This window comes from Ostrea edulis, chromosome 8 (genome assembly GCF_947568905.1).
Source record: "Ostrea edulis chromosome 8, xbOstEdul1.1, whole genome shotgun sequence".
Lineage (NCBI taxonomy): Eukaryota > Metazoa > Mollusca > Bivalvia > Ostreida > Ostreidae > Ostrea > Ostrea edulis.
In genome coordinates this window covers 6,207,379-6,233,614 of record NC_079171.1, presented here as the reverse complement: position 1 = coordinate 6,233,614, position 26,236 = coordinate 6,207,379, and the positions used below count along the sequence as shown (strand labels likewise).

General features: G+C 35.6%; 1 protein-coding gene across 1 annotated transcript; it reads right to left on the bottom strand.

Moving 5' to 3' along the window:
* Positions 1–11,926: 11,926 nt before the first annotated feature.
* LOC130049391 (uncharacterized) lies at positions 11,927–21,928 on the bottom strand. The gene is made up of 5 exons (XM_056146845.1): positions 21,906–21,928; positions 18,216–18,463; positions 17,006–17,070; positions 15,852–16,186; positions 11,927–14,864 (listed from the first exon to the last, which is right to left on the bottom strand). Exons 1-5 carry the CDS (start codon positions 21,926–21,928, stop codon positions 14,030–14,032), a joined length of 1,506 nt encoding a protein of 501 aa, XP_056002820.1. The 3' UTR covers positions 11,927–14,029.
* Between the last annotated feature and the right edge of the window lie 4,308 nt (positions 21,929–26,236).

Sequence of the window (26,236 nt, the reverse complement as noted above, 5' to 3'; positions counted from 1 at the left end):
GACTGGGGTAGGATAGGGCCACAATAGGGGATCAAATTTTACATAAAAATATATAGGAAAAATCTTTAAAGCTATTCTTCTCAAGAACCACTGAGCCAGAAAAGCTGATATTTACATGAAAGCTTTCTGACATAGTGCAGATTTAAGTTTGTTCAAATAATGGCCCCTGGGGGTAGGGTGGGGCCACAGGGGGGTCAACATTTTATATACAAATATTTAGGAAAAATCTTTAAAAATCTTTTCAAGAACCATTGGGCCAAAGAAGTTCACATTTACATGAAAGCTTTCTGACATAGTGTAGATTGAAATTTGCAAAAGCCATGGCCTCCAGGGGTAGGTTGGGGCCATAATAGTGACTACGGCTTTACATGCAAACATACGCGGGTACGTTAAGGCAGGTTATGAAAATGTTTACTGGGATAAAATCCGCGAAACAATGTGACGTCATAATTGAAATAAGTATATCACTAAGTTTATATTAAATTCCGATTTTATTTTTTATTTAAGTTATATTTATGCATAACAGAAACCATGCAGCTACTAAGATCCAAAGAAATTCGAAATGTTATACTGCTCTGGTGTATTTTCTGTCTGATCGATATGTAACCTTAGTACGTAAGTCCTCGAGCTCGCGCTTCATACTTCACCACATATTGTAGTGCAGTAGGCTGTGACGTCATAGCTAATCGATATGAAAGTAAACTGATGACGTCATGACTATACACCGAGTGACGTTGATACATGCAAGGAATTTGTTTATGTGTGCCATGCAAATGTCGACAAAATGTGGAGTATTTGAAATATATGACATGGGATATATGGAATATATATGTGAAACCCTGAGAATTTATTAATATTAAGAAGGTATGTTGATATCATTCATTGACAATTTTGTTTAACGGAGAAAACATTCCTTTTAGCATGTCGATCCGATCCTCCTCTGTCACACACTGAAATAAAACTGCAAAAGTAGCACATTAGGCTGCATACTTTTAGAGACGTTTTATACACCGTGTGAAAGGTCATAAACTAATGTACACGGCAATTACTGATAGAATCGTCTGTTAATGCCTCGTTCACACGAAGAATTTAATTCGCATTAAACGTTAGTTAATGCCAATTAAATCTGAACCGCGTTCACACGGAGATTTTAATGCGCATTAGTTTACTTCGAACTAAATTTGACGTTGCGATTTAATGCGAATTAAATTTACTTCGCATTAGCTCCGTGTGAACGCCAAGCGAAGCTAATTCGAATTAAATGTACACGCATGCGTAATGGCAACTTTGGGTCACATTCATCATACCCATGGTCAACCATATATATTAATGCCAGTTTTGTACGAAAAACTAAGCAAAATGATAATAATCACTAAAAACATGTACAAACAGCATGTCATTAAATAATGTCAGACGTAAATCTGTGCTCTGCATAGGCATACTGAGTAATGCATGTGGAAAGAATTTGTTTTTAAATACGACAAAAATGTTTTAAAGTAGTGATAATGTAATTTTCTTTTTTACATTTTTTATACCATATCACGTCATAGTAGACTTATAATACGTATTAGTAATTAAAAATTACGTCACAACAGTTGTCAGCGGAATGGTGAAAAAGACGTTCCGAAGTTTTAAAATTGGGCCCATGAAGAAACAATAGATTGTCTAGATTGAATGCTGGTTGTCAGAGGAAATAACAAGTAATTTCTTGGGAACATATAAATAAACACGACAAAACTCCTTATGTGTAGATCAGCATGTAAATTGTGAGCATGTAGTGTACTACATGTATATAGCGTTTTGAACAAAGAATCCTGTATCTACACAACATTCATTGAAATATCTATAAAAATAAATTTCAATAACATAGTATATTCTTTGATTTATTTCTCGCACCCTTTAATAGCTATGCATACGAATTTAATGCGCATTAGTTCACTTCGCATTAAATATTACTGCCGTGTGAACGCTATTTAATTCGAATTAATTTAATGCGCATTATTTTACTTCGCATCAAATTTGATGCGAAGTAAAATTTAATGCGCATCCGTGTGAACGAAGCATAAGAAAACTTTTTAAGGAAAACTGCATAGCATCAGTGCTAAATGTAAAACATGGGTTTCGTGTTTAAATGTACAATAATTATTTCTTATTGAAAGTGGTAGGATTCTATCAGTAATTCTGATATACTATGGGTATTTTACCGTCAATATCGCCAGTTAGACCAATATTTAAATTTTGGGATAATGTGCTTCTTTTACATTTTCTATTAAGGTACCTCCATGATCTATTTATAACAGTCATACAATGACGTCATACGGAAGCGCATGTTTGTCATGTTGTGATGATACAAAATGTTCTCATGTAAACAGCCAAACTAGTTTTTAAGAGTTAGTAGCTCCCTCTCTCTGTGTAAGACAGATTTTAAAAATTATGCAGTTTACGTGTATAAATGAAGCATGACCTGCCTTAACATACCCGCGTATATGGAAAGTCTTCTGATATGGACCAAGGTGACTCGGGTGAGCGATGTGGCCCATGGGCCTCTTGTTTTTAATATCGACGACGTGGGCTACATTCATCGCCATACGCATTTTAAAAGTTTGCTGATAACATACATCCATATCCTAAATGATTTAGTGCGCCGTGTGACATTTAAACCATAAAATTGCACATGTTAATTAGCTGAATCATGCAAATGTTGACATGAAGCAAGGAAATGTATATTCTTTATTAACCCTTTCTCTACTGGCACATTTTAGAGGGTTTTAAAGACTAAATGATAATATTTTTACATCGACTTAAATCTGCATGTATCACGATTTGGGATAGGCATATGACATATAATTTTGTTCGAAATTGGACAGGGAGCAATTTTATATAAAGTCTGTCAAGGTATCTCATGACCTCAAAGAGGTCTACGGGGTCAAAGGTCATATAAGTGCACAATTTTGCAATCTTTTTTCTCTGAAATATATATATATATATTACGACCCCTCTCACTAGAGTAGAGTCAAAAATAGGAATTTCTAAATCTATGAGCTGATATGCCTTTTAAAATTTTACAAAAACATAACAATCAAATTAATCAATTTTATTGACAAACAGATATTTTTGATTGCTAAGTAACAACACTCATAGTACAATTTTGACCATAATTTGCCTTTCTGCATACATTCGACACAATTTAAACATAATTATATTGAATGATGATTAGTAAATGTCACATTATTTTAAAAAATATATATAATCTTTAAATAAATCTTAATCATTTTCAAAGGTTTTTAACAAAAAATATGACGAAGAGAATTAAGGTCAAAGGTCATAAAATGGAATCTTTGTACTTTATATACATATCCATCATTTTCTAATAATATGACATTTTGCCATTATGTTCCACTAAGTAGAATACATATTGCAACATTAAAACAAAGATCTTCATTGTTAATCTAATATAATTTAATTTTTTGCATTCAAATATATTTGGTTGCAAAGCAAAAGCACCTTATTCAAGGTTATCAAAAAATACTACCCATTTTTCCTCTCCATGCAAGTTTAACGTATACGAATGTTCAAGTACTTACTTTCAGTCACTAGATCTAATGTACTTGCATCATATTTAACAAAAATGTTCTGATATTAAACCTCTCAAAACTTATTTATAGACATCATTCTTGATACACTGCACTGGGTTGTTCCGATAGGGGCATGCATTGACCAATATTTGTCTATCGAATGGAACTTCACAGCAGTCATGTATAAGATAATGCACAAAAATCTGCAAAAGAAAAAAGAATTTCTTAATACTTAGCCCTAAATACTAATGTATCATCAGAGCTTTTGAATGCTCAACTTGCTCTGTAAATGTTTTCTATAATCAAGGCCCTCTGAAAATTACTAGTATGCGTTTAATTACTTATGAAATTTTATCAGAGGTAATTGTAGTACACATCTAATAAATGTGTTAAATGCACAGCAAGATTAATTTTGATAAAGATTATTATGCAGTCTATTATTCGTTTTAAACTGGAAATCACTGTCACAATATCGGTACTTTAAAACTAGTAATACCTGTACAATTCCTCTTCAGTGAGAGGCTGCGAAATTTCTTGGGAAGCATAATGCCAATCCTTCCCCCTAGATATGACCATATCAGCATAATGGTTGGTGGCAACACAGATGGAGAAAACCAAATCTTCTGTCAAAAACAGCTTCATAAAATATGCAGTTCTCTGAATAATCGGGTCCCATATCTAGTTCTTAATAAACAATTGGGTGTTATTCACTTGGTTTAGATATCATAAAATATATATATTTTCTTTCATGAAACGACAAATTATGGCATCAAATCGCGTTAATTAATCGTGAATTTTTCATAACATGACAACACTGCATTTTTATTCCTAGTCGGCCGATGTGGCTACATCAACTTACATGTACATGTTTATATTGAATGCATGATCGTTTGGGTCATCCTGCAACAGAAGATTCAGGGCATCTTCTTCTGACATCATTTTCATCTTCTACACAGCCAGTCTTGCAGAAAACAACATATTGCTGTCCTTAATTCATGACGTTACAAAATTTGAGAGAGAGAGAGAGAGAGAGAGAGAGAAAGAGAGAGAGAGAGAGAGAGAGAGAGAGAGAGAGAGAGAGAGTATGGTATTTATATATTTTTCCGGGAGCATTATTACCGCATTGCATTGATTGTAGGATGCAAATCTAAATTCAAATGTCACAATTCAACTATATGTCAAACGGGGCGATTTCAGCATCTCCATCGTCAACTTTCCACATTTTTGTAGCAATATTTCATTATCACATGCATATGGTGTTTAAATATCTCAACTGATTCGATACGCAAGAGCTTGTTCTGCGTATGGTCAGTTTTTAAATCGAGGCAAGCTACTGACAGACAAGTAGATGGTACAGGGGTATCAACAGTCTCGATTGAAGTCAGCATTTTGCAAATCCTATGGTCGTTACAACGATCTAGTTCGTCTATACAACCTATCACTGGGTCAAATGCTGTCTGACGTGTTTTATATCGATTGTTAGGCCGTTCTTGGCACACTGATTCTGACTGCGGATAACTCCGTTTACCTGATCAGGATATATGGCTCACGGCGGGTATGACCGGTCTCGAGGGAATACTTACTCCTCCTAGGCACCTGATTCCACCTCTGGTGTGTCCAGCGGTTCATGTTTGCCCAAGTATCCATATTGTATTGCTTATATGAGTTATGATATTGATCACTATTCGTTAACTTTAACTTTCACAAAGTAAAGTTAAACAGCATTACTTTACCTCGATAATATGACAAATTTACTGACACAGGGATGTGATGATACGAGGACATCAGCTAATTGTTACAAAGGCTTTGCCTAAAACTTACACTTGGGTTTGGTTTATGCTCGGGTTCGATAATTCAAGCGATGAACGTAGCATAGGCTTAGTTCGATCATCAACCATAATGAATGTCTAGTTGACTTTCAAAACTTCATTCTGAATGCCTAACTTCCATGTCTGGTTATTAAAGTTTAAACATCATATACGCATAGGTTGTTGTTTGGTACACCAGGCACGCACAGTAACACCTCTTCCGATTTCGACCATAGGTAGATCGTACTATGGTTCAACTTTAGTTAAAATAATTGATGATCAAACTAAGCCAAAATGGTGTCAGTGGTGTGTATCAGTTTGCTTTAGTACAATTGGTTTGCTGTGGGTTCCCTTTTCTTCGATTTCAGTTCGTTGAAAGAAATGCAATCAATTAGAAAGCACTTAGCCCTAGTAATAGTGTGCCAGTGGGGATGTTTTAGTACGACTCCATTTCTAAACATGATTCATGCCATCTTGTTCAACCATATTGTATGTTTACTTATGCCAGCGTTGACTGTTAAACCACTGGGGCGTGTATAGAAAGATCACTCCATTATATAAAACATAAAGAAGGAGAGATGCCATTTTGCATACCCGATCGCTTCAACCAATATTTACTCATTTAAAAGAAGGTAATGTGAAAAATCGCTCTAGTTTTCTGATGTGAATGTTTTGATTTGTTTCTACAGAGAAAAATAGTTATTAAACTGATAGCAAGTTGTTAATACGATATATTAGTTCAGCATTTAAATAGCATCGCACATAAAAGTTACCTAGCGCAGATATATGTATAGACAGGTCGCATATCTGGTTATCAAAATGAAATCGGTACTTGTGCATCTATACAAGCGATGACTTGTGGAAACTATATCTAATGCCTACAATTAATTTCCTTTTTTTTGGTTATAAAAACAAAATTGCGAAAATGAAGTTAACTCGTTGAATTCCACAGAGGTTAAAACTAATTTTACAGACATGAAATTGTTTTTGTTTTTTCCCTTAGTTATGATAATTCAATGAAATTATCGATAGACCAAATGGGCGATACTGTGCAAGATGTTGTGCAAATAGTTTGGACAATTTTGTACGCGTTGTAGAAAATAATGGAGAATAACTTTATTATTACAATAACTAATGTGCATTACATCACCGTTGTAACATACCTATGTAACTTGTTGTTATAAGGATGATTTGCGTTCTGATAGGTCGCAAATCTATGTATTTTTAGGACATATACAAATGCCCCTATGTTTAAATGTTTTACGAGGGTTTCCTGCAATTTCTTTCTCCCCATTAGTATTTATTAATAATGATAACAGGGGAAGATCTGTAAAAAAAAACTGACTTGGAAAACTATTAACAATAATACACATATAATATTGTGATTACATAGTAGACATGTTTAAAGGGTTTAATTGGATTGGTAAAGACATGTACATTTAGGGTTTTATTATGATTTACATGGGTAATGTTTTTGTAATAGACATAGCATCTATATCCTCAGTTCTCGCCAATCCCAGGTGACTGTACATGTCCACGGGGGTAAAATTTGAAGGTAACTCAAAACTGACGTATTTGAGGAAACACATAATTGTGTACCTGAAGGATATTGTATACACAAATAACTCAGAGAAAACTTCGTGTGTTTTAACAACGTAAATCAATAATACATAGGCGACGATTGCATGGTGATGTATAAAGACACTTTTTGTTTTGTTTAAAACAACAATGACATTGGACTAGTTTTCAATCAACATAAGTAAATTCAATTTGGGGTAAACAGAAGAATAATGGTGGATGGAAGAAGAATCATGGTAATTTTTCACTGATATGAAGACGTCACCATTGTCGGTGACGGGCTACAAAAGTTAAGATTATATGCATTCTAGGCACTTTCGTTCGTTGAACAGGGAGGGATCTTTAAGTATCGTATCATAACTGCTGTGACACAGGGTCTCGCTTTTACGACCTCATCCGAATGACCACGTCATTTAGTAGACTCTGACGACAAGCAAGAAGACCTACTATAACCGGTATCCCCACGGTAAGGAGCGAGGGATTTTTATCGTGTCACACCTGTTGTGACACGGGACCTCATTGCTTGCGATCTCATCTGAAGAACTGCCCCATTAAGTCGCATCTTGCGATCAGCAATGGCAGCAAATCATTAAAGATAGCAATCCGTGGCAGTCTTTTTCTGATCTGACAAGATCTTAAGATTTTCCACTGCATCTCAGAAAACGATAATCCATTTCTGTAAACAATGTTCATATCCATGCATTCTATGAATGGTGTCACGGAAAATCCCTATAGAGATTGTACGAACGAGGTAAGGGAGCAGTATATTTTTAATTAATTATCAAAACAGTGTTTAATTTAGTGAATAACAGCGTGTTTCAAGTCATTCTTTTAAACATAATAATAATTTCAGAGGCAAGGGAAATTAAAGATCATGAACAATCTTTGTTTGATTAAATTCCTGGAATGATATGAAACTCTGGAATTGGATAAGCATTTAAATACATTTTATTTCATCAATATACAGGGATTAGTTACATGTTCTAACAACTACCATATACAAAATATACTGTAATTTGTTGATGTACATATGTTTTGAACATATTTTATTGTACATACATAATATACAAAAGGATCAGAAACAAGTTCAAATAACTTACGAGTTATTCTCCTTAATGTACATATAAGTATTAGAAAGTCAGAAATTTTATATCTTACAGGCAATATGCATCCTTACTAATTTGTAATGCATGTATTATATAAAAAAAACATACTCTATGAATATATATCATATATAAATGGACCGGTCGCGGTAGTTCAGTGGTATAGAAATTCTGATAATAAGGAGTGATAATAAGAAAAAATGTATTGACCTTGAAGACTAGTATTTCATTAATATATGATCTTAAGACCTCTAAACTATGGTAAACCATTATTCTTAATCAGAACAAGTTCGGATTCACATAGCTCTTTATGTTGCGATATCAGAATTTCTAGAATGCGGCTTTAATTTGTCAGACCTTGAAAAATATATTACCTTGAAAAATAATACCGAATCTTTTTCCCTAGACTTCTCTCCCATTCACCTCTTGATTTTAATACTAGGTCTACGTCTTTTGATTGACCTTGTTTGTTGTTTAATCGTGTTCTTCTGGCAATCATTATTTTTCGCTGTTTACCATATCCGAATCATAATGGTACGGACTACCAAATATTGTTTTGAACTTAATCACTCCACATCATTATTTCCCCACCATTTTATTCCATAATCACATTGTTTTGGAAGTTTTCCCTCTAAATTTATCTGATTTCTGAAATTATCAAGACTAATTCTATTTTCACCCCGACCCGACCATGGTACAAACTCTCTAAACCATCGTCAGTAAACACGCTTTACAACGAAACGAAACCACCACCATTTATATCAGATGCCTAGTAGTGTATCAGCCCTGATACACCTGTCTTGGCTAGGGTGAGACAGCTGGAAGTAGGTAGGGCTGCCTCGCCCTAAGAGCCGAGATATCTCTGTCTTGGCCCGTTGTCAAGGGGCTGTCTCGCCCTCAAATTTCAAATGGCTATTTCTTCTTTAATCTTTTGAAATCTAACATAACTACATGAAAAAATTATGTTAGACACACATTTTTTTCAAATATAATACTTTCTTCCACGACAAAATTTAATTTTGGCAGAAAAATTAAATAAAAACGTTTTCAAAAACTATCTAAGCAAAGGGGGGTAACCCATATAACAACTGTTTATTTAGAACAATAACACGTTTAACTTCATTTCAAAACAATCAATGTTCTAGGCGACAGAAAACAGTAGGATGATTATGGAGGGTGATTCTGAAGCATTTTCAGAAATTCCCGGTCCTAATGGAGATAAAATGTTAATTTACAGCAATTTTGATGTAGAAAACTGTTTTAAAACGATTTCTGAAATATAAAATCCCGAGGACTTGGCAATAAAACGAGAAAAGCAGAACCATTATCTTCCGACGTACTTCAACGACTTATAGATGCTAAACAGATGGGAAACGGTAAAAAAAAAAACTTACTTCAGTATAAGGTAACATTCCCTTTAGCAAAGAAATAGCAGCATCAGACGTTCATACGATGACGCCACGTAAACAAAGTTCTACAACTCTTACAAATTATATGAAATATTGAAAACGGGCGAGTTGGTGAATCCGAAAAAAATAAATAAAAATAATTCACTTATTTCCAATTTTAATATCAATTAGCCAGCCCCTAGGAGTTGCTTAATAGAATATGCATGTACATGAACAACACAGCGATAGATATGACGGGTTTCTCAGCCAAGCAGTAATTCAGTTAATTCTAGACCACATGAGGGGATGTCCATAATTAATCATCCAATTACCGTGACCAGCAATGTAATAAAGCTACAAAACCCAGACTTTAACATGTTTCACAATGCCAATAGTACTGGAAACATATCCATTAAAGTAAACTTACTGAAGAAATGAAATAGTCAAATATCGTTGTACAGTATACCATGTATTTATGTTTGGGTCAATACCCCCCCCCCCCCCCTCCAATTTAAAAAAAAATATTTATCGACTTGTTGTGTTTTAGGTATATGATATAAACAATATCACTCTAATGTTGATCTCGGACCTGGGATTGCCCCTCGAGTGATCTCGGCTCTCGCCCTACGGGCTCGGGCCGATATCAACTCTCGGGGCCAATCCCAGGTCCGAGATCAACATTCGAGTGTGATATTCTATATGTATCATTCAGTACAACAGTGTATCACTCTTGTCACCAATGTACTTTATCGATACTTGTCGTTTGTGCGTGTTATTTGTTTATGTAATATATGTATCTTGATAAAGACGCGGGTTGTGTCGAAAATTTGAGTTTTGAATAACCAACAGTGACGTGACCTTTTCAGAGCTTTTATATATCCATATCTATCTATCTATCTTTATATATATATATAAAGCACTAAATAATCACAACTAGGTACTGAAAATTTTCGCCCCAGACCGGGGTCGAACCAGCGACGTACGGCACCCACCGCCTAGCAAGATTGTCAAACCAGTGCGTAAGTCCACTCGGCCACAACGACTTCCCTAAAAAGGAAGCTTTGTTATGCTCCTAAAGCGCCACTTATACACACTGATGCAATCCCACACAGTCGCTGTGTAATTCAGTGCACAACTAGGTACTGAAAGTTTTCGCCCCAGCCCGGGGTCGAACCAGCGACGTACGGCACCCACCGCCTAGCAAGATTGTCAAGCCAGTGCGTAAGTCCATATATATATATATATATATATATATATATATGAGCAATTAGATATTCAGTTTCATTTATGAAAGTGATTTTACATTGTATATACATGGTACTTTATTGAATTATAGAGTCAATCCTGATATATTGTCCGACCTTTAGATTTTCCGAGGGAAGCTTCTTCCCATAGAAGGGTATGACAATCTTGTTGTTTTTTGTTTTGTTTTTTGTTTTGTTTTGTTTTTTTGATTGATTACTTTTCATGATAATTTACAGGAGAAATATTATTTGCAAAATGATGTATCTGTATAGTTAGATAAACGTATTTTGATGGAAATCAGCCAAATTAAATATCGTTTAGCATAGGCTTTGATTGTTAAGTTAATAATATATCATTGTTTTATCATATATCAGGGCTATCTTTAGAGATATATTGTGTATTCCATCACTTCGCCCGAATAAATATATTGAGACGAAATCCTACTGGCGTTTAGTCAGTCATTCTTGTTGGGAGAAACCCTGTTACATAACATTTTCATCACGAGTTCTTGACAAAGTGAAGATTCAAGTTTTTTTTTTTTAAATGATGACTTCAGAGGTAAGATTGGGGTCACATTAGGGCATCAAGGATTTATGTACGAATGTATAGGGAAGACAAAATTAGCACAAAATATCCTTAAGATGAAATTTGCAAACATGCTAGGCGAGACCTGTCTACAATGGAATATGATAATTAATTAATTGAAGTTTCATAATCAAGTTTAATAATGTAGTCAAGTTTAATAATTAAGTTGGTTTTTTTTAACAATATTTTATTATCACACAACAAGAATATGAAAGAATAGTAGTTTTGAAAAGCGCCCCCAACCCTAACCCCAACCCCTTGTTGTGCTACAAAGACGTTTGTGGCAATATTTCAGCCATATTGTGGCGGTTAACTAAGTGAAATATTTTTATTTGTGTTTATTGGAGTTTCCCTGCTGGCCCCCAGTGACCCTACTCTCTTTTTTTTTGAAAATCGGGGAAACAATCGTTTGTGTGTCAAGCGGGTTGTACGCTCTTTAACATCAACAGGTATAGACATGTATTCCGTGTATATAAGCAGTTATATTATTACATTATTCAGGTTCGCGTTCTTGTAAAGATTGTGTCATTTTCTGACAGTCACCAGATATACATTGAGGCTGGAGTTCTCTGTTAAGAAAGTAAAAATTTGTCAAATTTTGAATGACCGATACGTATTCCTGAAATAATCACTTCGTCATAGCATTTCAGTACGGCGTTACATAGTTTATTTACTTTCTTTTGAATATAAACAAAGTTTACTTGTGTCACATTTGCCAAATGCAATTCACGTATAGTTTTATAAAATATTTAAAATCAGTGTGGGGAATTTCAAAGTGTGCAATATCATACTTAAATCCGTTTTAATATACATATGATCATGATGTACATTGTATTCTATAGTGATACGTAACACACACCCACATATATCGCGCAATGTATATAGTGCAATGCTCGCGCCAAAGTACGATGGTTGGATAACGTTACGGACCCCAATGTATGATGGTCACGCCAAAAGCCAATGGTGTGGAGTTCAGTATGTTGTAATACAAAACATTCTATTTGATTTCGCGTTGGAAAATTCTGTGTTTGATAACACGACAACTAAATGGTAATGAAGTAAGTTCTTATTCTTACTTTTTGTGCATGGGTTTTGCACTGATATTTTGGTGAACCAACACACGGTTTGTTCAATCTGTACCAAAACAGTGTGTCATTTACAAACCAATGAATTTCGGTTTGTCACACCATCGCACTTTGGCGTGTCAGACCATCGTACTATGGCGCTTGAGTGTGGACCATCTCACTTTGGCGTGTCAGACCATCGGGGTTTGGCGAAGATCATCGCACTTTGGCGTGACCATCGCACTTTGGAGTCCTACACATATATATATACAAAGCACTATAATGACCAACTACACGAACAACCAGATTGTCAAATTTTCGGGACGACCTGTCCCTTCCTCGGGGCAAATGAAAATAATTACATAATGTTACCAATATTAACAGAAAATAATAACAAAAACTATATATAAATACATCTAGCACTACAACTACACTAATCTACAAATGTATTTATACCACATACTACATGTTGTTTAGGCTTACCAATCAATGTTAAAAGTGGAGCAAATTAGGGCATGTCCTATTCGTCCAAACAGCTGATCCACAACGTACGAAGTAGTAGAAATAAACTTACATCTGCATTTACTTTGCTGTATTGTTATGAATTTTGCTTCCTGGTATTTTATAAACAAAAAAGTACGTAAAATTTATGTTTGTTGGTGATGTCAAAGACGGCGTAGGGAAACATATTGTAATAGCTAAAAATTATGCAATGGGTGATATCCACTGGATAAAGGAAGAAATATATGATAAAATCGTGTATGTATCTTCAAAACCAATAATCTTGGCCAAGCTCCAAAATTGCATTATATCCCAATTTCTGCGTACTTGATTATACATAAAACGTGTTTCACTGAACATTCCTATAATTTACATCGTAATATGTACATGCAGGTTCTATTTTACCTTGGGCGAATGTTTAAATATTTTTTTAGATGGCAAATATTTGAGGCAGTCGCTGGACAAGACAAAACAGATCTTGCATTATAATATATACAACGCCAGTGATCAGACTTCTTCAATCCAAATGTTAAAGGGGAAATAGGTGTAAAAGTGATGACAACCATTTTGTCCTCAAAATATCTCAGTGGTATAGGAATATGTATTACTAACTATCAAAACTATTTCTTTGTACAGAAACAAATGAGAACCCTATTAAAACTACGTTAGATAACCACTTTTGGTGTAAAGAAATACTGAAAGAAAAAACATGGTCTTTGCAAGACAATAATTATCTAATCACCAAAATCACAAAATGATTATATAGGCACATTGATTTTGACTACGGATAACTCTACTTGATTAAGATACAGGACTCACGGTGGGTGTGACCGGTCAACAGGGGATGATTACTCTTCCTAGGCACCGGATCTCACCTCTGGTATATCCAAGGGTCCGTGATTGCCCAACTTTCTGTTTTGTATTGCTTATAGGAGTTATGAGATTTATCACTGTTCGTTATCTTCGCCTTTCATATTTATGTGCCTGTTTAGGGGGTAAAAAGAGTTCGAAATAATTGAACACTGGTGTAATTACTGAAATAAATCAAGTAGAGCGTTTTTCATTGAATTCGCTTGTTCATGGCAAAGTGGTGCCCCTTCATGATACATCGATGAAACTACTGTAAATAAGGTTTGTCTATGTCGTGCAGATACATTGGTGGACAATTCCATCATTAGCATACTAATATCGCTGAATTTTAATCTTCCCTCTCTTACTTTCCTCTTCAAACTTGGTGATTGCGTCATCAAGATATATTGCTATGGAAGCATTGGCCGGGAAATCCTCATCACTCTCTCGAAATTTTAAATCGTCTCCAAATATCAATCCTAGAGCAAAAAGCTGTTGTCCTTTCTTAGTGAGTACAAGGGCACCACTGTCACCAGGTTCAGAAAATCTTCGGCCATCCCCTGTTGTAATCACCATTACCGTTTTACCAAACATGTTGAATTGCGGGATATCGATATCGCCATGCGTTTCACCCGTTTTCCATCCACGTTTGTAAACTCTTTGGAATTCTAATTCGTGTTTTTGACCAGTATAAACAGAAATATTTTCTGAAGTTGAGATGTTTTCAGCCAGGTCCGACCTCATTTCAATAACTGCTATGTCCAGGATTTTGCCTTCCAAGTTTCCTTCGGGAGGTTTTGGTGGCCAAATACATTGACCTATTTCTTTATCACCGCCTTCTACGTGTACCCCTGCATGGCAACCTTCCCATATGACATGCGCAGACGTGATCGCAATGTCCTGCTCCGCATGTTCCAGAACTTTCTTTCCAAATATTCCAATCGTTCCTAACACATTCTGACCCTCAGTTTCTACCCGGCAGCCAGCTTGCAGGGAATGTGGTCTGTAAACCGGTGTTTGGACTCTACAACACCGCAAAACCAAGGGTGAGCAGTTCTTTTCTAAATCGCGTAGCTTTGCATCGAGTGATCTTGTCCGTGGTTGGTTTATATAAACTGTAAGGCTTTTACTGTCTGTTCTGTATGCAATAACTCCAAAATCCAGAGCACTGAATGATAAATAAATGAAGTAAATATGAACGGTGGCACGAACCTCTTTTGATATGATTGAATTTATAGATTCATTTGATAATTGACATTTAATTTTAAGCATGATCTCCCTTTCAGTCTCATGTGCACTTTATTGTTACACCTACTACAGGGGATTCTTACTCCTCCTGGGCACCTGATCCCACCTCTGGTGTGCTCAGGGGTCCGTGTTTGCCCAACTATTTATTTTATATTGCTTATAGGAGTTATGAGATTGATCACTGTTCGTTATCTTCACTTTGCGTTGTTATACCTACAGGGAATTTTCCTTGACAATGGACTCAAACATGGAAGCTGTGATTCCCTACTTATTATCATCACCTGTCCGTATTAAAATCCCGTCGTCCACAAATTGGGTAATCAGTGACTTCTTTTCATGAAATAATTTATATGTAGAACGTTTGCAATATAATATTCAGTTCCCTGACCTTCATGGCTATTGATGACGGATTGATGAAAGGACCACTAACGCCAGAGAATGATACGAGTAGCGCTTCTCTGCGGTGTGATAAATTTGGCTTATTTGAATGGTTTCAAATCAAGACATCAACTGTTTAATTGCTAACTTGATACCCAAAGTGTTTGCAAACAAAGCAGGTATATTCGGAAGAAAGGCAATTCTGTGTAACAGATATCTTATGTTCAAAGTACAAATACCACTCTTTACGTCATTTTGAGAGGTAAATACATTACTTTTTGTCAGCTGGTTTTTTTTTTTTTTTTGGTTATACTGCAAAGTCCTACTGACACACTTTTAAGACTACACTGCTTAACTTTTATAATAGACTAAATGTCCGCAAAATTATACTCCGCTAAATTATTCGTATACCCAAGAAAATCACAAAATTTTACACACGCGGAAAAAGCTGCTATACAGTATTGCATTTTAATTGATGGTTGGCCTATAGGTGTAAAAAAAAAATCCTTGAATGTAGATATATCCCTACCTTTCTAGTTTCTTTCTACAGTTTTCTGAGATATGTTTGGGCTTCTTCCGTTCTGTAAGCTTCCTTTCAATATATGCCAATTTTCTACTTAATGGGTGCATTTCGCTTTCCTGTGGTAGGGTGTCTATTATTTTCCTTACGTCCTCAACATTTCTCTCTAAATCTTCATACATCTTCTGATATACCCGTGACATTTGGGATGTCTGAATGATGATTTGATTTAGGGACACTTTCAATTTGCTATTCTCCAGAACTCTTCCTATTGACGTCGACCCGTCAATTACAAAGAATAGATGACTCATCTCTACCGATTTCGACAGGTTTCCCATCAATTCCTGTGAGAGAAAAAAAGTAGCTTTTCACTCTATAATTTTATAGAAAAAAATCTTTAGAGGCTTTAAACTAGAATTGTTGTGCAGATGGTTGAATTACAATAATAGCAAATAACCGATAATTACATAACACTTCAATTTTCAGTTTCTGGTTACTATATCTTACTAATGGTTTTGTATTTAGGGGATCGATTGAATAACATATTAGTTTATAACACAGTTGTGCAGATTTCGTTTCGCAGTTGATAATAGGCTGATGAAGAGCTTAATATCCACTAAGTCATCCTGCATTCCATGAATATCCTGATATTTAATTCATCCTGTACAGTTTACTATTGTCTCTTGCAAAATACACATCTACCCATATATGGTTTCCATTTTATACAGAGCGTCAATGACGTCAAAATGCTTTACGTAGAAATTATGTTATTTGAAAATAAAGTATGTTGTTTACCTATCCAATTCGTACGTTATCCATATAACTACAAGTTTAAAGTTTGAATTATATATAGATATAGGGCTCACGGCGGGTGTGACCGGTCAACAGGGGATGCTTATTCCTTCTAGGCACCTGGTCCCACCTCTAGTGTGTCCAGGGGTCCGTGTTTGCCCAACTATCTATTTTGTATTGCTTATAGGAGTTATGAGATTGATCACTGTTCGTTATTTTCACCTTGCATCTATTAAACAAAGTACGAATGAATCTACAATGCTTTGTGTAGCAAATGCAGCAATCGAGAAAAATAGCATAATATTCAGTTATTCAATTTACATTTTATTAACGCAATTAAATAATAATGATTAACATGTTTAAAAGAGCACCTTATTCTTTTCAAGATTCTCGTCGACGTAACATACGGCAACTGTGTTTGTACGGAAAATTCCATCTATAAAATATACATAATCCTTAAGGATCACAAAACAGAGGTGTGTGTATTTTGGTTAATTACATTTATAATTTACAGACAGTTTTGACATTTTAACTCAAAACTTGAAGTGACAGTGAAGCAAACGCAAGTGTAATGTAATATGAATCACTTATCCAACCTCCCCACAAATGTTGCATTACTCACATATTTCTTTTTCGATCATCGATGGATTGTCATCACCCCGTCAATCTTTTTTGTCCGTGACAATGTCTGTGGACGCATATATCTAACGATTTATATCAGATGGGAATAAACCTAGAGAAATGTTGTTACCATGTATGCATATGTGTAACCACTAAGTCTGCAATACATCTTTTGATCAAATAACACTGTAGTACTTCTATTATATACATGACTTTTATCCTTTTAATATATGGTTACAATTGTGAACATATCTTAACGGAATGGAACTTTGCGGATAACTTCAAAACACCTTCATTCCAATGGGATATTACTGTTGATATCTTGCAACAGTAAACTGTTCCGGTGGAAATATATTTATGTCTGTAAGATCATATTTCCTTTCTTTTTGATGTTAGAGGTGTTTAACGTCTCTTTTAAAGTCAGCATCCTACAATTTTTTTGCTCCTTATAATGATTTGATTTACAAATACAATCTGCCATTAGACCGAATGCTCTTTGACGCTACCGTGTATTGTCTTCAAACTTGTATCAGTATAATAAATATTTGGGAATAATAGGATACATGCTTCTGCATATATAACTTGTATAAGCTGTACAGTCCCTCTCTACGACTTGTTCAGGACATAGAAAGTTAAAGATCGACGTCCTGTGCACGAGATGATACCCGTGCACAAGTCTTGAAATATTCAGACAGATGCGCATCTGGTGCATCAAAATTGGTACCGTATAAGTTTTACATTATGATCCCTGGGTCGAGGCCTCTGCTGGTGGACTCTTAGTCCCCGAGGGTATCTACAGCCCAGTAGCTAAGTACAAGCGCACAAGTCTTGGGATATTCAGACAGATCATACGTAAGTGTGGTCTGACGGAGGACATTGACATTTTAAGTCTTTGAAGGGTATATCTTAAATATCCTCAGGTTGTAAATATGATAAATGTTTCCAGATTTAAATGCCAACCTTCGTTTGGTTTTTCACATGATGGTTGAGACTCAAAAAGTCGCAGACAGATATCTCTGACAGAAACACTTGAATGATGTATTAGCAACAGCCCCTTTTCAATATCAATATCTATGTTGACGTCACTGGAATCCAATATGCACTGCAGTCTTGTTGACACGAAACGGTGACAGTTTAGTTCCTTGGGCTCAAAGTCAAAGGAAACAAGGGTTTGTTTTATACCCGGAACATTTCCATTTCTTCCTCGCCTATAAAAATATATGAATGCTGTATTGAAACAGTGTAATGCCTATGTCAACATGTTTGAAATTACTATCGTGATGATGCAAACAAATATATATTGATGTACTATATACAGTGAATGTTCGCGCTGTTTCAAATGTTTGTAAACGGTACGTCTGTGCATCTGGTTGAATAGTTCAATCTATGTAATGAAAAGGTTATGGTAATGAACAGTGACCAATGGTAGGTGAATATAACGAACAGTGATCAATTTCATCACTCCCATAAGCAATGCAAAATAGAGAATTAAGCAACCACGAACCCTTGAAGCACCAGAGGGGGCATGGGGTACCTAGGCAAAGTAAACATTCCCTGTTGACCGGTCATACACGTCATAAGCCCTATATCTTGATAAGGTAAACGGAGTTATCTGTAGTCAAAATCAGTTTGCCAAGAGCGGTCTAATAATCGGTATTAAACACATCAGACAAATGACCAAATTATAGGTTGTATTGGCAAACTAGATCGTTAATACGACCATATAATTTACAAAATGCTACCTTAAAGTCTTAAATTTTAATCTCATAAAGTGTATAAAGAATACACAGTTAAGATAGGGCAAACACGAATACAAGATGTGGGGTCAGGAGCTTAGAGGAATAGAGTATCCCTTTTCAATTGGTGACACCCTTCATGAGCCCTATATCTTGATCAGGTAAGCACAGTAATCTGTAGTAAACTGAATGGATATGGAAACGCTTGTTCTGTGTTTACGTATAATCAGGTTTTAAATCAAGGCAGTCTACAGACAAACAGGTACAGGAATATCAACACTCTCGTTTAAGTCAGCATTTTCCAAATCTAATGGCCGTTATAGTGATCTAGGTTGCCAACACAGCATGACATTGGGTCAAATGCTTTGTAACACGTTTCATATCGATTGTTAGACTGATATTGGCTTACTGGTTTTGACTGCGGAGTACTATGTTTACCTTAACGAAATATAGTGACCGGTAGTACCTAGGATGAATAAGCATCCCCTGCTGATGATGACAGATGATAAAAGTACTGATACAATGTACCAGAGATATAGAAACAGGGACTGTAGCTTTACATAGGCGTAAATTCATACCAGTTGTGTTTTTATTTTTCATTTATTTAGTTTTAACTACAATTTACTTCATTTGTTCATGAACAAGGTGTTTTGAACATATTTTATGGGCAAATCTTTGCTGATACTGCGTTTCCTTTTCCCAGGATTATCTGCGCCATTTGTCTTTAGGTCGCTTTGAAGGCTTTTTCTTAACACTGGTGGAACTCTTAAAAAGAAATGTTTTGAATACATTTTCATCCATTTGCTTTCATTCTATTCAGAATCATATACTTCTCGTGTTTTCATACATACACCAATAGTTAACATACATAATGTATCTGAGTAAATTTCCTACACGAGATCATGTTGTACTCACTTTACTTCTTTCCTTCGCGATCTTCTGTCAGTTGCTATGTGCTTGAATAAAAAAACCTTTCACAATACTGCTGTCTAAAAAGTGTGAAAAGGACCGTTTTGATGTTGGCACAGTTCTTTACGCGTGTGACTTCAGGCAATATGTAAGAAGTATGCAGAAAAAATACAGCTTTATATCCCATTGTTTCGGTATAGTTCATTTACTACAAAAATAAATACACTTTTCAAGTACCACAACATAGTGACCTCCTTGTACTTTCACGTCACAATGTTTACTTAAGTGGTCAAGGTTCATATTCCATCATTTGACCAGATTATACGAAACGTAAATAGATTATCATAAATCGACACAGGACACAGCTGGATGAACGTAAACGAATAGAAACGTGTCATAAAAGAGATGAACGAGGTTTATTTAAAAAGTTCGCGAACAATTCCGTTATTGTCATTTTTAGTGAGTGAAGATATATATTCCGTATACCATTATAGGATTGAATCCATATACATTTGGCTAGCATTCAAATAAATTCAGATAATATATTCACAAGTATAATCATGGCGTTCTGGTACACTGATATGCATATACCATTTTGCTGTTTATCATTACATTACTAGATACCACATACAAAAGAGACAAACACGGGGAATCATTATTCTGTTTCTAATTCAAAGATATGACAAGTGTTCTAAATGCTGACAAATAGGGTATGATGACCAATTCTGATTTTATTTGCAATTTCCTTTCAGATACGGGACCCAATTCTTAAGAGATTATCAGATTGTTTGAAGGTGTTTTGACGGGAAATTTGGCCTTCTCCATCTGCGTTGCCAACACACATTATGCTGAAATGGTCATATCTAGGGCAAGGATTGCCATATGTTTCCCAAGGAAATTTGCAGCCTTTCACTGAACAGGGACTGTACAGGCATTGCTAGTCCTATGGTGCTGGTATTGTGACAGTGATTTCCAGTTTAAAATGCATAATAAAATGCATTACAATAAGATTACTTTTACAAAATTAATTTGGCCGTACATCTAAGACACTCAATAAATGTGTACTGCAATTACCTCTTACAAAATTTCATAAGTAATGAAACGCAAATTTTTTAAGAGATTTGATAATAGAAAAAGTATATTACAGACATTTTTACTATACATTACTATTTGGGGCTAACTAAACTGTCATTTCTATTAAAATACCCTTTTTCCAGATTTCGGGCCATTATCTTATATATGTTTGTCGTGAAGTTGCAGTCGATGGACAGGTATTGGTCAACGCATGCCCCTATCGGAACAACCCAGCGTCACGAATTAAGTCTAGAAATAGGTGTTAAGAGGTTTAAAATTGAACATTTTTTGGTAGATATGTAAGACTCCAAAGTACGATGGGACTCCAGAGTGCGATGATCATGCCAAACCCCGATAGACTGCGCCAAACGCCGATGGTGTGACACGCCAAAGTGCGATGGTTAACACTCATGCTCCAAAGTGCGATGGTCTGACACGCCGAAACTCATTGGTTTGTAAACGACCCAGTGTTGTGGTAGAGACGGTTCCAACCGTGTGTTGTTTCACTAAATTATCAGCACAAAATACATGCATAAAAAATAAGAAGTTCAACTTATTCCATTACCATCTAGTTGTCGTGTTATTAACTACAAAATTTTACAACGCGAAATCGTATAGAATGTTTTGCATTATACCATATCCCCAGGATTTCATTACGTGTACACCACACGTAATAAATGATCCTGAATTGAAGAATGTTTGCGCGAAGTAGATAGATCAACAACAAATGTACAAATGTACTTTGCCGTTCTCACTATCCTCAACTTTGTATACCTTGCAATTGCTGTCGTCCGTGTTGCATTTCGTCGGTTTATTTTGAAAGACGTTAAGGATGACGTCACAAAGACGTGACATCACAAACGTTACTTAACTCCGCACCATCGGACTTTCGCGTGGCCATCGTATTTTGGCGTCCGTAACGTTAACAAACCATCGCATTTTGGCGCAGATCATCGTCTTCATATACAAACTTTACAGAAAAAATATTGGATAAATGTGGACTTATATGAGCTTTGACCCCGTTAAGCTCTTTCCAGTCATGGGATACCAAGACAAACTTAATAAAACAATGTTCTCTGTCGAATTCCTGACAAAATTATGTTATATGCCTACCCCGGATCGGGGTGCATACAAATATAAATTTATTCAAAAATATTATCATTTGAGCCGTTCCAAGCAAACCCCCCCCCCATGTGAATTTTTTTCGAAAATTATTTTTTGATGTTAAATGAATGTATACACCATGGGCATCATTCCCTAAAAATATTAAAGATATATCCAGTGTCGTTAATATTTTACAGGTAATCAAAGACAATAACTATATATGAGCAATGACGTCGTTTTATTGCTTTGACGTCGTTTTATTGCTTTGACGTCGTTTTATTGCGTTGACTTTAGGTCACTTTTGAGAAGCAGGGTGGGTGTTGTCCTCACCGTTTGTCTTTACAAAGGCTTAACAAAATATAGGACTACCTTCAGACTCACCTGATGACTAGGGCATTTCTTTTATTAATTGTTTGTATGTTTATTGACACCCCCCTCCCAATAAATTTTCAAATTTAAGGTAAATCGTGGTCTCTTGTTTAGAAAAATGTACTAAACAATAAAAGAAGCAATAATTCCTTCCATTTCCGGAGAATTAAATGACAAACTATTTTAATTTCTTGAATTACTCTATTGGGAGAACTTGACTGTTTTCCCCAAACCCCTTAAAATGTCCTTTATTTTATTAATTTTACCTTATTAAAAATGATAGAAAATAGTACAAATGACTAAATAGGAAACATATTTCAAGCCCTATAAAATCCAGGAGCTTCCGGGGGTTTCACCCCCTGGGTCCCTACAAGGGCTTTACCCTGGACCCACTGGGGGTCTCAAGGCGGTCCCCAGCCTCATAAAGTTGTGCCCCCCGTAATGTATTATGATTTATGAATGAGAATTATTTAGCGAAGTACTGAGCAGCAATAGAAAAATACCCCCTCCACAATTTAAGAAAATGAAGCAAGTGAAAACATGTTAAGCTCTCATGGTAGAAGATCCTAACCTACCACACGGCCTTACGATTTAAGAAAACGGAGTCTGAGATATTCATTTGTTGGCGTGAATCAGAATACTCCAATGCTCCCGTCTCCTCCTACCCCCGTCCCCCGAATCAGGATTCTAGAATTTTGAAGATCAGCGAAAAACTTTTTGGCTGCTCAAGTATTTTTAAGAAGCCAACTTCCATACCCCCTCCGTCCCTGGAAAACGATACGTGCGATATCATATATGACCTAAAGTGAAAACAACAGCAACAGCAAAATAAAAAGAACAAAACACACACACACAACGAAGGTCCCGTGTTGCAGCAAGCGTACCATAAACTTTAAGATGTCTTTATTAACAAAGGAGACGCCATGACCTTGCCGATCATATTTTCTTTTTACTTGGGGGGGGGTCGTCTTCTATCTTTTAAATAACATCCACATTCCATACATGCATCACTCTAAGTCGAGCTTATGTTTTATTAACACTGATAGTAAGAAATTGAAGACCCATATAACTAATATTTCAAATACTTATTCGTTATTTGGCGATTGAAAAGTAGTATTGTCATGAAAGTGTGGACATATATCATTCCTAACTAGATGCATCTATAAAATCTGTAAATATTTTTTAGTATGTCTGCACTTGCATCAAATAAAAATGTTGATTGACTTCATGGAGTCCGATAACTGATGCTGCTTTACTTCGATCACTTTAGTTTTTATTACTGTAAAAATGTTATAGCTTCCACTTTGTAGGCCTACATAATTTCTCAAGATTACTGCATGTGTCCATGCATTGTTAGCTAACCTTCCTGTGTTAATTGTGCCGTGGGGACCCGGGTTAGGTCCTCAGTACCCTTGCTTGTCGTAGAAGGCGACCAAATGGGGTGGTCCTTCGGATGAGACCGCAAAAACCGAGGTCCCGTGTCACAGCAGGTGTGGCACGATAAAGATACCTCCCTGCTCAAAGGCCATAAACGCCGAGCATTTATAAGCCGAAATTTTGCAGCCCTTCACCGGCAGTGGTGACGTCTCCATATGAGTGAAATATTATCGAGAGGGGCGGTAAACAATATTCAATCAATCCTGTGTTAATTTTGTGGACTAGATGATATATTCTTGATAAATATTGAAAAGAATAAACAAGTAGAAATAACATGTTCAACTTTTGACAATACAATTCAAACTATGTCAACTACATTTATACCCCCCCCCCCCCCCCCGAAATGCACCACATTTAATTTGTTTTATTTATGTTGAAATGAAGTTTAAATTTTATATTTAAAACAACAATAAGATATGTACTCTACGGGTTATTTAGAAATAGTATACCGATACCAAAACAAGATCAAATCCCGGCCAACTAACCAACCTTGTCACCCCCTCCTCTGATTAAAAAAGCCAGGGAAAATAAGAAAAAAATAAAGTAAATATTAAAAAGGTTAATATTAAAAAAAAATGTTATCGAGTACTCAACACTACTAACATAAATAAATCTTTTAATCAATACAGCTTGAAATAAATCTTAAAAGTAAGGAATTTATTCATTTATTAATTAATTAACTTGCATTTTGGCTAAGGAATATTCATATCATCATGAATATTTATTTTCTTTTTTCCAAATGAATCCGTAAAAGAAAAGTAACACCAAAAAAATCCAAGCTTTATTTTAATTTATAGGCCCGATCGGATTAACATTCTAAATTGACTTTACGTTTCATAATTTAATGCTCTGTATTGCGCGCCATACAATTTAAATGTACCATCATTTTGCTTCAATCGCGGAGTAAACTTATCGGCGCTTCATTTGCGGAGCAAATTTATTGATGCTTTCGTTGATAGGTCTGTATTTGTTTTATTCTGCATACAGTTGTGGGTGAACGCGTCATTTATTGAAATCCACCCACAATTTTCTTTTCGGTACGTAGGCCGACACGAAAATCGAAAATGACACCAAGTCTAAGCATTGTTCGCCCGGCCGTCAATTACGGGAGTATACTTGTAAAACTTTGCATTGGAAATGACTATCGCACTTAGTGTTTTATTCCAGTATATATCATTTAGATTTTAGATTCCACAAATTTCTTTACAAGCAAAGACAAGCACAACGTTATGATGATGCGCTACATTAACATTGTATGGCAGCCGATATCACGGAAATTGATTAACCGCGATATATACACAAAATATTAAATTTCTGAAATTTCTCAATGCATGAAAGCCTATTTACAGGTACATGTGTATTTGAATAAAACCACTTCCACAAAGGTTGGGAAGGTGAATTTTCAGTACCTTAAATTGCATTGATCACTTTGATTTTAAAAATATCCACTCTGTGGCGTCTTGGTTAGAGTTTATGGGTTATCATTAAATTTTGTCACATGTTTTCTTTTCTCCCGAATAAAATTACGTCGCATATTTTCATTGTGACGTAAAAACACAGTGGATTGATATAAGGGGGGTTTTGCTTGGAACGGCTCATTTAGTCCTTAAAACCTTCTAAACTGTGCTGGTAGAAAAAAGGTTAATATACTTACTGAAGACTTAGATATGAATCGTGTCTGTACCGAGGCTCTTATCAGATGACCACAAAAATGGCGAATGCATACAAGTAAGATTACGTCAAAAATTGAAGGTGTTCAGGAATTGTGAGGTTACAAAATCTTCAATTTCTTCAGAATCAGACTGGGCCATGCGACTTACATAGGCATAGTAAATATGCTGATAACTTTGGTATACAGATATGCATTGTTCCCATTGTTGCACAATTTAAAGTAAAGACAGGGGGTGCTTACTCCTCCTTGGCACCTGATCCCACCTCTGGTGTGTCCAGGGGTCTGTGTTTGCCCAAATATCTATTTTGTATTACTTTTAGGAGTTATGAGATTGATCACTGTTCGTTATCTTAACCTTTCATTATAGTCTATATTTAAATGGTCTCATACATATTTGCTATTGTCGTCATTATTTAAGAAAAAATACCCATGTCCACGAACTTTTTGGACAACCCTCACATATGCGTTACGGAATCAATTGTTCACTGTCCAAATCACATTATCCGGTTGCAAATAAGTTGAACATGACCTGCAAGATAAAGATTTACCCCGCACTTTATTCATACGTGTGGTGTTTTTCTCTGAAGTTCAGTGTATTTTTCAAGAATATATCAAGATTTGGACAGTGATTTCAAAATAAAGCCGTGATCAGAGCTTTCAAGTAATCCCATGCTATCGGA